The 15871-nt window shown below is 38.9% G+C and overlaps 1 protein-coding gene across 13 annotated transcripts in view; it reads left to right on the forward strand.

Moving 5' to 3' along the window:
• Positions 1 to 382: 382 nt before the first annotated feature.
• The window catches only part of EYA1 (EYA transcriptional coactivator and phosphatase 1), a 147486-nt gene continuing 131997 nt past the window's right edge, over positions 383 to 15871 (forward strand). For all 13 annotated transcript variants that reach the window (XM_039702893.1, XM_039702894.1, XM_039702898.1 and 10 more), the window contains exon 1: positions 383 to 490. In XM_039702893.1, the coding sequence (XP_039558827.1) occupies positions 458 to 490 (33 nt within the window). In that variant the 5' untranslated portion in view covers positions 383 to 457. The remainder of the gene's footprint in view (positions 491 to 15871) is intronic.

The raw sequence follows: 15871 nt of genomic DNA on the forward strand, positions 1-15871 counted from the left end.
GCTTTGTTATTATTTCCTCTTAGCATTAAAGTACGGTTGACATTGATAGATATCAGGGGAAGGCTGAGCTTCCTAAAGGAAAAAAAAGAAGAGATGTGTTGTTGGCACAGAAATAGTGGCGGTAGGAGCGTTCCTGGCTGCCTTTTATTCTTCTGCAGACAGTGAGCACAACGGGGCTCTCGCTGCCTGCTTTTGGCTTGCATGGATCCGCAATAAACAGCTCAGCTATGTGTTTATTTTCAAGACTGATTCAATTCTTCAAAGGCAACTGCTCCCAACTTGTGAATACTTGTTAGTTGCTGGAAAGTTGCAGGAGTGAAGATCAGCTCCTAGTTTCATGCCAACAAATTAATCCGACGATGTGGTGCTGTCTTTTCCACAGGTGTGTGTGTGCTAGGACTGTCTGAAGCTCCCTGTAACTAATAGCCCGTATATAATTTGGAAGGAGAAATCTTCAATGGAAGACCCCGAGGGAATAAATGGGAAGTCTGTAAGTAAACAACTTGTCAGTCCTGAGAAAAAAAGTTGCGGCTTTTAAAGTGGCAATTATTTTTGTGGCAACGAAGCGAATGAAAGTCAGAGAGCTACATGCACTTTTAGTGATTGGAAGAAGCAGGGAATGATGAAATTAATTGAGAGATGGAGGCTTATGCTAAAGCTACAGAAAATTAAGTATGGCTTTAAAAATATTTGTCTTCAGTGATTCATATTACAAAATGATGGTTGTTCTCTAAGAAATATTTGGCCTGCTGTGTTTATGTTGTTAACATTTTTATCTGTTAGAGAGTGTTCATCCCATTATTTGAAGTTATTTCTCTTTGCCTGTGTGAATATATGCAAATACTGCCTCTGGGAGAAGTGAGTGCAACTCCTAGCTGCAAAGTCTTAAGAACAGTTGCAAAACAATATAGTGGCATTGTTGTTTGTTGTAAATGCCTGTTTGTAGAGTCACAATAATAAGAAATTTTGCAAACTATCAGGCACAATTAAGAATGTTTCATGCACAGTCAAATGATTAGTTGTGTGTTTTGGATTTGTTAGTTTAATTTGTGACATCATTCTTGGCACTCAGTGAAGTTCAAAATGCTGCATATATGTTTTTATTCTGAATTGTTTAACAGAAAGTGTGCGTATTGAGATTACCGTATTTTTACCAATTGTAAAATAAGTCCAAAAGCTATTTAGTAAATTCAATTAGATTTATTTCCTGCATTTTTTCCTGATGTGTTTATTTTCTACATTTGACAGTAGTCTATTCTCTCTCACTCTTCCTTTGTATTTTATGTTTCTATATCCAGTTTCCCTGATGCTTCCATTTCATGTAGCAACAGAGTAGAAAAAACCAAGCCCCTTGATAATAAGCCTGTTGCGTTGCGTGTTTTTGTTACACTTCATGTGTAGTGCAATTTTTGCTGTCTGAAGCAATATGGATTTGATTATTTTCCGATGTTCATTTGTTCCAGTCTTGTCTCTATGTGTATGTTTGGGTATTTATCCATCACTGCTACCACCATGTGTGGACAGGACCAGTTAACTTTTAGGGAAAGGGTGGCCATGGTTACCAACAGGCACCAAACAGGGATGGTCCTGTTTGCAGTTGCCGTGCCAGAGCTTTCAGCACCACCCAAGCTCCTTGTTCTGTTTGGAATCAGGCTTTCCTCCATGCATGAAAAGCCTTTCCCTGATGCTGTCAGGATTTTCTGTGGCTTCCACTGCAATACTTCCCCTCTGTGTGCCCGGCATAGCCTGGGCTTTGTGTGCTGTGGAGGGTTTGGGCTGGGTAATTGTGTGCTGGGGCTGTATGTAATGACAAATGTAACTGTCACTTAACATGACAGGAGTATTAAGGGAAATATTTGTTCATGGTTTGGCACCACCAGCACTCCTGTTGGGGTTATTCATTCCATTCCTTCTTTTCACCACTTAGTCCAGAGAGCCTGTAAAACACTTCATCTGCTCAGAGTTTCCCTTCACATTACCCAAGTGGGTGGTAGTTGTTGATGCTATCAGGATTATCAAAACCTAAGCCAGTAACTGCTGAATAGACCCATTGCACTGACCAGCACTCAGGCTTCTGTAAATGAGGACTCAGGTGCCCAAAGGTGCATAACACAGGGCAGAGTGTGACTCTGCTGATTGCAGTGTCATTGGAGAGGTTTAAAATTGGGGTATTAAACCCTGGAATCAGATCTGTCAATTAGGTCTCCATTCATAACTGGACACTCTGCTGCATTTGCAGCAGCCACTTGACCAACAGGGAGATTTCCTAAAAGCAGTAGTCAGAAGCAAAATAATCTCAGTGAAAATAAAGATAATGGCATGAACATTGTTTTTTGTTTATTCTGCTCTCTGTGTGTGCATAGAAAGAGAGGGTGAGGGATAGATTAGCATTCTGTAATTAGAAACCAGAAACCAAAACCTGTTTGGGATTTAAGATCCCAAATACATGCAATCACTTTGAAAACCTGGTGCTAGTCAACAGGAAAAGAATAAAACTTCCCTACACATACCAGTTGAGAGGTAATTTAATTTTGCACTGGCCAATGCAAACTATGTGGTGGAAGCAATTTCAGGTACATGTGGATAAGGGAGGAGCTTTATTCAACAACTGAGAAATGCAGCTGGATAATGTAAAAAAAGTTATCAGACAACAGTATGAAAGAGTATATGAGGAAGTACTTGGCCATTGTCTTTGGCCAAGATTTGTCTTTTGAGGAAGAGGATGGTGTTGCACCTGGGAATACAGCCTGTCAGTGTTGATGTGTACAGAAGATTCCATAATAAGCCCAGTAAAGTCACTTCTGCACTTCTGTTATACTCACACAGCTGAGAGAGTATTTTAGCCATTTCCTAATCAAGAAATGGTTCTAATTGTACTAATTGTCACATGCTTGATTTGCATTCTGTAGGAAATGGATTTCAGACTTGGGCTTGCAGACTTGAACATTATGTCTGCCCCTGCCTTTCCTTTACTAGTGCTTGAGAAAGAAGCAAAACACAAACCTGAGGCTGGCCTGACAGAGGATGTCAATGTTTTATCCTGTCTGAAAATTTCACTGAAGTTCTGTTGCTTTCTTTCCAAGTCCGAAAAACTCTTTGAAGCTTGTTTGCTAATGATACATGCACCTATCAAAGATAGTTCACTCATGTTTCATCAAGCTAAAACAAATCGTTGGGTTTTCTTAATTGGTATTTTCTTCACCATCCTGAAGGGGCTTTTCTGCCTGCCAGTCATTTGCAACAAGTCCCACTGCTCAAATATACTGAGAAATAAAATACCAACCTCTTGTTTTAATTATTTTTGAGATGAGAATGTCATTTGGGGTGTTGCAGAAATTCTAATTGTAAGGAGCCTGAGACTGTGTAATACTACATCTTATACCAAAACAGATTTTAAAAAATTTATGCAAAATTATCATTGCTTAAAATTTTGGTAGGCTAAGTCTACCAGTTCCAAACTTGGCATTGAAATGAATCTATTAACCTAGAAACCCTCTAGAAGCCCTAAAAACATGACAAACACTGATAAGATTCAGCATGATTCAGGTAGTTAGAGGTACCCTGATGATGACTTCTTAAAAAAAAACTTGAAAAAGGCAGTGTAGAGGTCAGCAGGTATTTTATTTCATTTGATTTGCCTGTGATTTTTTTTAATGTGTGGGGTTTATTTATTTGCAAAACTCAGCACAAGAAAATTTTCACCATATTGGCATGTTTTCAGCAATTACTAGTATATTTTGGAGGGCTTTTCTTCCATAACTCTCTCTCTGGTAGCAATATTAAGTTATTATATAGCATAAAATAATTTTCATTCCTGTCCTGTCCAGGCTCATAATTGAAAATTCTCATTGCAAAATTGCACACCAAGAAGTATTTTCAGCATTGAGTGTTTTTGATGGTGGAGTTTGCCCATCTGGAAAACAGAGTGAAGACTCTGAGGCCCTCAGCAGTCAAGGTAGATCCAAATGGTGTGTACCCAATGAGCCAAAAAAGGAGGTGCTCTTGGTCCACTCCTGCAGTTAGTCTTCTCTGATTCCCCCCACAGCCCCCAAACCTCAGCTTTCAGTCAGCACTCTGGGCAGCCTGGCTGTCTATTCCCAACTTCTTTCTCCTCCCTGCTGCTCCCTGGACACTTCTCTCATGCCAGGTACCGGAGACCAGCACTTTGCACTGAAAATTCACCTCCTACCTCTGTTAGTGGAAAGACACAGAGCAAGTAGCTGGTTTCAGCAAGAAAGGGGGAGGGAGAAAATAAAAACCCAAACCAAAAAACATCCAGCACCTGGCTGCAGCAAAATAATGAATTTTGCAGCAAACATGCGAGATTCTGTGGAATCTTGGAAAAATGCCAGACTCCACGACCACAGAAATGCTGAGTCCGTGGGGCCCAGAGAGAGATGGCTGGGGCAGTTCACATCTCTCTGTCTTTGTTTCAAGCTCCTTGCAGTCTTACTGAGGCATCAGATTACACTCTCTTCACATTTTCAAGGTTATCTTCACTACCAGAAGGGCTAGAAAGTTCATTTTGTTTCAAGGCGAGCCAGGATCCGGCAGCACTGCTCTCGAGCGGTTTCAGAGGCCACTGCCACGGTGGTGGCATGGCTGTGCCTGAGGGCATGGCTGGTGACCTGCAGATTTGAACAGCATCATCAATGACATGTTTGTCATGCTTACTCACATTACCTGTTTGTCACATTAGGGAACAAAGTCTATGAGGAGGAAGGGTGAAAATAGAAATATTTTACCTTCGGTTGAAAACTTAGAGTAGTGTCAGTGTGAAAGTCATGCATGTGCTGCCTAGTTTTTCTCAAAGACTGGCAAAGTTCTCCCCTCTGTGTTCCCCTCCTGTTCTGAAGAAATGTGTGACACGCTTCCTTTTTGGAAAGCTCTGCAAGGCAATAACCAACAAGCGCCATGCAATTGCAATCTGTAACTGAGCCTATAAAATGTAATCGCCTGCGCCCTTCCCACTCCCCTTCCCCTCTCTATCTGCAATTGGTAGAATATTGGAAACATAAGCCACAAAACCCACTTATTACACTCAGTAAGTGTCAAAAAGAATGAACAGCCGGAACTAACTGATGTATTTAAGTTCCCCAAATTGAAGTGAGCTGCTGCTAGGCTGTCTATAGCAACTGCTCAATCAGTAACTATTGATAGAATTTTTTCTTTCAAAACATTTTAGTGAAAATACTCATGAAAATTGTAAGCTGTTTGTGGACAGTTTGAAAACGTTATTCACTATAGGCTCTTCATTCATCTGTGTTTGCAGAAACACCAGGGAGAAATTCTTGTCACTTAAAATGTACCTTTCCTCATTGGAAATTCTAAGGTGCCAAAGGCAGCAGTGCTTGTAGCACTGACAGAAGTACTGCTGCCCACAGCTCATAGCGTTGGGCATATTCCTCAAGGTCACAAAGATCTTGCAGGGGTTTTGTTGGGGTTCATCAACAGATACCAGCACTTATCTTGGTTACAAATCCTTGTTTCCTCAAATCCTTGCTTTGTTACAGCGTGAGGCATTTTTAGATGACTTGTAAAAGTGGGTATATGAGAAATACACAATCCATCTGACTTTTTCCAGCCACTGTGTGCAACTGTTCAGCGTGGAGTCTCTTCTTGAAAGTCATGATGAAGTTGTAGCTTAGCCCTTAACAGTAAAAAGCAAACTGCCAGTGAAGTTTATTTTCTTTTTTACTAGGTTTTCTGGACCATTGTTCCGCTCGAAGAGCCATGTTTGTTAGTTTTGGCTCTCTGACTTCTCTTCCTTAAGGATAAACTCTCCTTAGGCAGTTGTACAACTATGCACTGAAAGGCTGCATAGCAGTTTATTCACAGCCCAAGCTCCAGCCGAATTCAACTGTGTGACTTCCTGGCTTAAGCAGGGGTGCATCCGTAATGTAAATACGTACTTGATTCTGTGGAAAACCAGGAGGTTTTTTGTTTGTTCTTGTAAAAGATTCCTGCGGGAAGCTTAACTTTAAAGTTGGCATCCAGCCTTCTCTGCTGTGACTCGGATACTGATCTGATTTTGTGCTTTCATGGACATTTTTATATTTGAAAATTTTTAATTCAACATTAGCTTTGCTTACAAGCTACAGAGCAGAATAAAATCACATTACAAACATTGTAGTATTAGATTTTATCACCATTTATTTCTTCTCGTCTGCCCAGGGATTTCTACATGTTCGGTAGAACTAATTTGCAGTCAGACACTGAGGTCTTCTAGAAGGCCAGCAGGCTCCACAAACTAATTTATCCAAATAACCAATCCCTCATAGGCCAACCATAGAAGGACACCAAAATGGCCTAAGCAGGCAAAGCCCCCTTTTGAAGTCTGGAATGTTTTGACTGACTTGAAACAGGCGGCAGGAATGAAGGGATAATTTTCAGTGACCCATGGGACTTTTTTGCCATTTTCAAATATTAGGTAAAACAAAGAGAAATTGCTTGTTCTAATTTAGAAAGACTTAACAATCCGGAAGGTAACCAGACTCAGAATTGAGTACTAAGGTATAGAGCTGAAGTTTACTTAATGCACTGAAGGTTTGCATCTGCTTGTATGGTATTTACACACCCACACATACACAGGCTGCTTTACTTATACATGCACATACCTTAACTGTTTTTTGAATTTGACTTCTATAAAAAAACTTTAGTGCAAAGTATATTTATGCAATATTAAGTGGACTACCTGAAATGCTGTTTTTAAATACATATGATTTTTTCTCAAAATGATAATTTCTAATTAAAAGGATGTGTTTCTGTTGCTGCTTCAAAATCTGGGATAGTCACCCAGATGCCAAGTCTTCCATGTCATCCCTGTTTTCATTCACCCCCTGTCCTGGTGCCATTTGAGTAAATGTGGAAGTTAATACAATTTTAAGTGGGTTTTCTATTTTAAAGTACTCTTGAAGATACAAAGGAGAAGTATTTTGATGCATACATAAACCCACAATTTTCTGTGAATACTTCTAGGGAGAGAGAATCTGAATATTAAGAAATAAAATGAAAACTTTACAGATCAGGTATTTCATGTTCAGCTACTTGAATGTGCATCTTAAAAACAGTGTGGAGCAATCACGTGGATTTCAGCAGCTTTTTTAGAGACATTCTCTTGTAAATTTGGTCTCAAGTTTACCATGCATATTTGTGTGTTAGGTCAAACCCTGTATTTAGCAACACCAATGGCAGACCAGCTCCAGCACTCAGCTTCATCCCCATGACATTGACTTGCAGGTAAGCTGGAGCTTCCCAGCAGAAGGAATGTTGTCTGTAAGAAGGGTCACTAAGCCAGTAGTGAAGCTGCTCTACCTGTGCTTAATAGAATTATGTTTCCTTAAAACAGGATTTTGACAAGGATTTTGGTCACCAACTCACCCTTTTCCTTCTGACATCTTGGGTGGTTCTTGGCATGGAGCAGTGCTGTGCAGCTCACATGTGTGTCCTGATAACTGTATGGATAGCAATGTCAGCAGATGGAAGGTTCAAGCTGACGCTTAAGTATTTATGGTACTGGGTTGGCCTGTGGATGTCACTGTTATTGCTCCTACATACAGAACAATCTCATAGTTTTAGTTTATTATTTTATGTGGGACATTGAAATATACGTTCCTCCCAATTTCAGATTACTCTGAAATATTCATTCTTACTGTTGTCTTATGGTAATAAAAAATACAATAGAATGAAAAAAAATCCTGTTTAAGTGCAGTTTTCAATCCTGTATATACTGACCTCAGATTAGTGAATTTCAGAAACATGATGTTTAAATTAATGTTATTTTGGTGTGAGTTTATATATGTGTGTCTGTGTGTGTCTGTGTGCATGGAATGTATTAGATTAAATTAAGTTACGTTCCAGCTTTTACTTGAGGAATATAATTTTGTTAGTAGTTAATAATGTTAATGCCATGATTTTCTCATATTATGTTTACATATATGGCTACAGTAAAATCAAATTATATTTGCTGGGGGTAAGATTAGTCAGTCAAGGAGCTGTTTACAACAGGAGAAATTTAAATTCAGACTTGGTAGGAAAGAGATTCTTCTCTATTTTTGTCTGCCTTGGTGTAGCTGTACTGTCTAGACTCTCCTGGAAGTCATAGACTCAGTGGTCTCGTGGTCCGTGCACAGCACAGCAGCAGAGTCTGGCAGTGAACAGAAAGCTTCATAGGGATTTCTCATCAATCACATAGAATTTGTCATTTCGGCATTTTTGGCATTCAAAGCCTTATGTTCTGCCACCACCAGTCCCATGGGGTGGACTTTCCATTGTACTGACAATGCACCTCTACAAGTGTGCAGTGCAGCAGATGCGAGAAAATTTCTCTCCAGCTCCTATGGAGGTCAGCTCCTACCCCAAAGCACAGGATTTGATTATCCTGATTGTAATTTACAGAGCTGTAAATGTTGTTAGTGGTCATGAGTCAAGGAATGAAGTTGCTTGAAGATAAAAAAAAAAGCCTTTATCTATTTTTTTAAAATTCTATTTTAAAAGAAGAAGCGTAACTAATTTCAGACACATTTTCATACTTTCCTTATGCTGCAGAGTAATTTTAAAATATAAGTGTAGCATTTGGGCAAAATGAATGGGAATTCAGAGTGTGAGCTTTTAGAGTAAGCACTGCTTTGGTGCTCATAGATTCAGGAATTTGCTCTTGCTGAATGTGTGTTTAGTACTGTAGATATTTTTAGAAAGTAAGCATGATCTATTTTTTATTTTATTTTTATTCTTAATAATTGGACATATTTTTCATGTTTGACCACCCTTTTAGGCCTGTAAATAATTTAAAAGATCTAAAAGTATCTCAGTATTCAGAATCAACTAGTTAAATGCTTATATGCCTGGCTTTCACCTTCAGTTATATGTACATGAAGAAAGGATCTAAATTTAGGGTTGCCCTATTCCACTTCTTTTTTTATTCTAGTTTGAAGCATTCATTTTTTGGGGGACAGGCAAGCTGTATTTAATGGTAGGCTGATGAGTACCTCAGACCTTTGTCCTTTGCAACAGTACTTTGAAGAGGGAGAAGGTGCAAGATCTATATTATGTTTTTCTCTGGTTTTTGCAAGATTCTGTAAAAGCTAAGTGGCACATCAAGCAGGTTTCTATAGTGCAGACACTGCATAAATCCTCTGCTCAGTCCCTGTAAGGGCTGTGTGCTGCCATTATGCTTTCTATAAACAGAAGACAAGCACACTGCCAAATCCTTGCAGCTCTGGACATCAGCTCTTTCTGTTCTTAGCTTGTTTTGTTTATTGATGCTCAAAGACTGTCTTATTTGCCAGTATTGCATCCACTTTTGCTCATCAGGGGCAGAGAGTATCTTGCACTTCTTGGTGGCTTAGCATCTCCATCTTTGCAATTTCTTCTCCATCTGCAATTTTTAAAATAAAATAATTGCCTCTGTTGAGTGCAATTAATTTGATTTTGTATTTTGGTCTGACTAGTGAGACTTAAAGACAAAAACTACTCAGAAGCAAACACTTTCAGGGCTGGACAGGAAAATAAGAGCCTCGTATGACAGCTTGAAGAACCTCAGACTGGGACTAGAACAGGAGAACAAGAGGTAAGTGCCACCAGATTGGGATAGACAACTTAGCCTGGTGTTCTGGGACTGGCGGCAGACGGTTAATGAGAGTAGGAGAAAGAGAGGAAATCCTGCTTTTGAGAGGATGGAAGATACATCCAAAACATTGTGTTGAGTGCTGTCCTTTATGAGTTTGCTTTTGGATATGTGTGTGCTTCGATTCTCTGTAGTGGTAAGCTCCACAACATAATTATGCCTTTTCAAAGAAAGTGGTTCTGTTGTTTTATGCTTGCTGCATAATAACTGCAGCAAAAACATGGGGTTGTTAAGTTTTCCTGACATGAGAAATAATGACTTGCCAATCTCTGTTCACTTCCTGCAGTCTCTTTCCTGATTTGGTAGAATTCTCTTGTTTTCATGACACAAGGTGTCTCTTGCAAGTTGAAGAGCTTGTTTTTTCCTGAGGCTACTGCTGAGCTTTGTGTAGGAGATTCAAGATGTGAGCACTTTGGCTTTGTGATGTTTTCTGTTTTACTCTGTATTTCCTTTCTAACAATTTTAAACACTATATCCACTCTTTTGACTGCCATTGGCCAGTAAGGCCTTGCTTTCAGAAAATTATTGGCAACAACTGCAAGATCTGTTCCTTGGGAGCAATAGATAATTTAGCACTTATCCTTGTCCATTCTCAGTTTGAGTTGTCTTTTACTTTGCATTTATCAACACAGAATTTCACCAGCTCTTGTCATGTGTAGTCGCCATAAAAGCAGATTTCTGTAGGCAGATTTACTTTGAGCTGACTTGAGTTATGTAGCAAATTTATAACCTTGCTGTTTGTCATCTTTTCCAGGGTATTTATGTTTAATAGACCAGGTCATTTTGCAATTCCACTAGTAACATTGTGAAAACTGCCCACTTACTCAGTTCCATCCTTTTAATAGTAATTAATGACAGATCTTTTATTTTACCTTATGAAAAAATTGTTTAAGAGCTTTTGGCTCATGAGAGCTTTTCAGAAATCTAAATATACTACATTAACCAAATCATCCTTATCCAAATAATTGTTAACTCCTTACAGAAACGCTAGTAATCTTGAAGTTATGGCTTCTCTTTACAAAGCCCTGCTTTCTCTTCCCCATTACATCATATTCCCCTGTGCCTACCAATTATGTTGTTTATTATAGCAGCTGATTTGATCATGCTTCCATTGTTTTAGAGCTCTTGGGTGAACTCTTGAATGTGACTGGTTTGTATCTCTTCATTTTGTTAATCTTTCCCAAAGCTTCTGCTGATACATTGTTTTAGAGCTGTCAAGGTCTTATCTTCTTGGATAGTGAGCATCATTCAAATAATTAGTTTAACTGTTTCTGTAATGGTCTTGTCTTGACTGAATTTTCCTTTGTTACTACAGTTAAATGTTGGCTTTTTGCATGTTTTTTATGAAGTTTTTATATTAATCTGAGACAATAACAAATGGTTCTTCAGTGTTGGGTTATTTTTTGTCCTATGTTTTCCTGTGTTTGCATTTGAATCTACTGAACATGAGCCCTTTTTCAGTTTCAGGTATTTAACTGTACTGTGTGGCACTTGGCTTGTATAATGTCTCTGATGGACATTCAGAACCTTTCTCACTGAATCTAATCAGAAAAAAAAAAAGTCTTGGAAGCTAAACCTCTTTATGAACTTGTGGATGAACTAGGTTAAATAGTTTTTGCCAAAAAAGGCCCCAGAAGGTGGGGGCACTGGCATCAGCTGCAAATCAGGAAGATGTGATTCCACCCCCTCTTCACTCTGTTCTCTGGTGATGGCGCTTTGGGAGTCTGCCCATGACAGAGAAGCCATGGGGCCAGCACAGAGAGGGGAATGAACACCTTGCCCTTATGACCAAGTGTTCTGCCCACTTGGCTACAGGTGAGCAACTTCTTCCAGACAAACTAGAGGAATGGTGCTTTCCTGGAGGAGCAGTTTGAATTCCTGCTGTAAGCAGGTAGAAATGTGGATTAAGCTCTCTTTTGCATTCTTTGGCTTGTAAGATAGGGTTGTAGGAAACACCTGCCTCAGCCACCTACCTCCTTTTACTGTTGTCATCCAATCTTTTTATTAAAAGCTCTGTCTCTAAAACTTTCTTCTCCCCCTGCTAGTAAAGTTTCTGGATAGTTCTGATTTATTGCCTGACTCAAAAGGGATAGAGAGGTAGGTTTTGGGTGAGTGGGAACCTACCTTTCCAGAAGAACTTGCATATGGGAGTGTATTTTGCTTTCCTTTTGGAACCTGCATCTCGCTGACCGAGAAAAGATATTGCTGGGAAACATTCAATTATTTATGTAGTATTATTTTAAGGTCAACTAGTAGCTTTGTGAGTTTCAAAAAATATATATGTCCTTTATATACAGGAGAAGATCAAAGATCCATTCTGGCAGGTGGCACAGAGAGAGAAAAGGGAAAAGCAAGCTGTCACTTAAAGAAATTGCATGTTTATTTCAGAGCAACATACGAAGGAAGACTAAATTTTAGAGTCTTAAGCCCATCTGTTCTAAAAGCAAATTCTGAGAGTTGAATTACTTAATTTATCTTTTTAAAATATTATATTTTTTAAAATGAAAAATGAATTTATTCAATACTGTTAAGAAGTAATCCAGTGACTACTTTTTCTTATATTTTGGTTGAACAGATGCACTATTTGAAGATTGACTTTTATACAGGGCTTTGTCCCTGTTGTTAAATATCAGTAACCAGTCAGATCTACTGAGACTCAGGTCTCAGGCAGTTTAGCACCCCTGGCTTCAGTGGGCAGTTGCAGTCAGTGTGTGCTGAGATGTTGCTGGGTAAATCTTCCAGTTTGGAACTGGAAGAGACGGTCTGCGTCATCACTCCTATGCACTGTGGCTAAACCCTGAGCAAGTCAGTTGGAGTGCAAAATGTGTGGTTCTGCTCTTATCTTGTGCCCTTCTTTCTCCACTTTATTCTTCTTCTTTCCCATCTCTGTTGCTTTCTGTTCAAGGAAAGTGTGTCCTATTTAACATGCATGATTCCTCTAGCACATGAGTTGTGAATCCTCAACTGGCAGAGGTGTTAAAACCATGCCTTACACTGTCTGGTAGTAGCATAGTTTGTAGATCTGAGAACAGCTCATAAGATCATGAGCCCAACTTGGTCAACATATTACAATTAAAGTTGTGCAGGTGACAGAAGCTGTTTCTATTTTAATTGTATCTCCTTCTACTCTTGTTTTTATTGGGCACCAGCAATATAGCAGCTCCAAATCCCTTTTCTGTCTCTTCCCAGGCTTCTTCCAGGGAAGAGTTAATCCAGAGACCATTGGATTATAATGGCATAACAAAGATTTTATCCACTTTTTGACCTCCCCATGAAATGTTTTGGCATATAAGTGGGAAGAGAACAAGAGGTGTTAGCAGAAAGAAAGCAGTTGTAATACCTTAAAATTCTGAAAACATTAATTGCTTTTCTTTATTAAAGATTTAGACAGTCTGTGTGTGGATCATTATGATGGTGGGGTGTGATGATTCCTCTATACTTGAGATGCCCAGATGTATTGACTGCTTGTCATCATGTAGTGAGAAGGGTTATGCCAGCACCTTTGGATCCCTGGGCCTTTTAGAGCATCTCCTGTGTGGTAGAGCTGTTACCTGCTTGTTATGGCATTCAGTGTATTGTGCAGGAGAAGGTTGTGCTGAGCAAAGGTGGGGAGGAAGGAGGGAACTGCACTGTGTAGTGTAATCCAGGAGTGGGTAATAACATGCTGTGGAAGATAACTCTGAATGGGAAATGAGGCAACCGAGTTTGGGAAAAAAAGGACGTCATTTGCTCCTTCCTTTTACCTCCAGCTGCAAGTACTCCTCCACTTACTTGCCTTTCCCAACATTTATTTCTCATCTTTGTTCTCATGTTTTACTGGCACCAAAAAGTCAGTTTATTTCAGTTGACCAAGAATCATAGCAGCACATACCTGAAAAATTATTTGTGCCTGTGAGCTGTTCAGTCTTTTATAGCCTGCCATGAAAATAAAAATGGATGCTAAATATTTTTCCAGCATGACTTTGAAAGTTATCAGTTTTGTACTTCTGCTGATGAGCATTTTCACTATTTGCTTACTTCACACTAATGCCAGATTTACACTGATGCAGTTTAGGTCATCCTGACTCCTTTCCTTAAACCCTGGTACACCTTTGGCTTCACTCCCATTGACTGTCAGCTGGTGCTAATAATAAACTGCAGATCTCAGCTGTCTTTGCCGAAAAGCCAGTGCTCTTTTGGGGACTTTTTTTTTCCTCTGCACTCATCTTATTCAACCACTGATGTTTTGTGCCCCTCTAGTTTCTCATTGTCAGTGGCTAAGTAGGAAAACATTATTCGCTGCGAAGTGTTCACAGGGCGTTCAGCATTAGAGACAGCTGCTACAAATAGAAGTCCTGTCCTTCTTGGTTTTGCTGAGCAGTTGAGGATAGTTTGTGTCAAACGAACTCAGTGGGAGATTTTATGTTGTTGTTACTGCTGTTACTTAGAGAGGACTGCAAACTCTTGCCACATTTTTTTTTTACGAACTCAGTGGGAGATTTTATGTTGTTGTTACTCCTGTTACTTAGAGAGGATTGCAAACTCTTGCCACATTTTTTTTTGCACATGGCATTTACTGCATTTACTGTCATGGAGTTCTTGTCTTAGTATTTTTCTTTTTACAGGGTTGATTGGCAAATGTTTCATGCTTAAGTATCTTTCATACCAAATCCTTGTGAGATACAAGTTTAGAGGGCATTATTATTCTTCCTGCACGTCTTGCACCCTGCTGGGAAATCGAGAGAGTTACATTTATAAGCCAAAGAGGATTGTCAGAAACAAGTGGTGCTGACAAACCCAAAGTGTTTTGTGCTTTAACATTTGTTTTCTGTGAGTAATTTGTAGGTATAAAAGTAACATTTGAGTAAATTAAGTGATAGGAACTGTTGCACAGGATCTGTGTAGGTCTGCCAAGAAAAATAAACACAACTGTGATGAAGTGTGTGATGGTGGTGTTAGCAGAGCTGTAGAGGTTCTTGGAGCAATGCTATACAAGCATCATTGGGATCATAAACAAGCTGACCATGTGGAGTCCAGGAGCTGGGCTTCTGAAACAGACATTCTCTAAATCCACCACAACCTTTCATTTTACTGTTCATAAAGGAGTTTTAAAACTTTGTTATTTTTATTAGTTCTGAATCTGTCAAAATTGGAGGACTGGATTAACTGTAACATCTGATGTGTTTAATCCAAGATCTTTGTGTTAGCCTAAACTGTCACTATAGGTTTCATGATTGCTCTGCTGACACTTTTTTTAACATCTAAGACTTCAGTAAGGAGGAAATGAAATTTCTCTGCTTTGAGATCTCCTTGTTCTGGTTGTAAGGAAGGTTTTGTCATTAAGACATCGATCCGACTTTGGGAAATGAATACACTGCATGGCTGTCCTGCAAACTGCTTCTATGACTGTGATGTCCTGTAATTTGTCTCTGCCTGTTTGCCTGCAAAATGGGACAGTAATGTTTTCCTTCTCATCATATTAGTCTAAATAATTTGAGCTAGTTGTGGTAAGCTTCTGTTATGTATAGAGGTTGGACTAAGCACTGTCTTATAGTCCCGAGCATTGAATTTATCATTTTCAAAGTAAAATGAGAGTGCCAGGCATGAAAAATGAACTATGAAGATCTATGAAGATCTCTGTGTAAGTGCTTAAAGCAACTATATTCCAGTGGTCAAATTCAAAACACACAGAGACTGACCCATATGTTTTTGAACTGATAAAGATCTGAAGTCTAGATTTGAACACTGTATTATCTGTCCCCATGGAGGGAATGAGAATTGTGTGTGCAGAGCTAAAGCTGTGAATTTGATCCAGGACTTTCTTCTATATTCTGTAAATGCAGTAATTTCTCTAAAGGCATATTATTTTCTATGACTTCTGCTTTGTGAGTGCACACACTTTTTATCATGGTTGTTATATAGTTTATGAAAAAAGATATGCTTTGGTGCTATTTAAATGCTAGAGCAATTATTTTCTATAGCAGACATTGACATTTTAAAATGCTAAGCACATCTTTAAGTGACACTATTCAATACTTTCACATTTCTTTGTTCTCATCTGGTCAGAATATAGTGTGGGAATATTCTGCAATAACCCAAAATATAAAATATATGTAGTAGTTTTTAGTATATTGAATAGTTTAATGCAAAGTGGTACTGAGAGGCAAATTAAGACAATGCCAGGATAAATAAAGCTGTGATTTTAATTTTTTTCTTTAGCTGTTTTTAAGATAGGACAAAGTTAGTAGTCTTACTTTTAGTTATCTG

Source organism: Passer montanus, unplaced genomic scaffold (assembly GCF_014805655.1).
Source record: "Passer montanus isolate IOZ18808 unplaced genomic scaffold, ASM1480565v1 scaffold16, whole genome shotgun sequence".
Taxonomy (NCBI): Eukaryota; Metazoa; Chordata; class Aves; order Passeriformes; family Passeridae; genus Passer; species Passer montanus.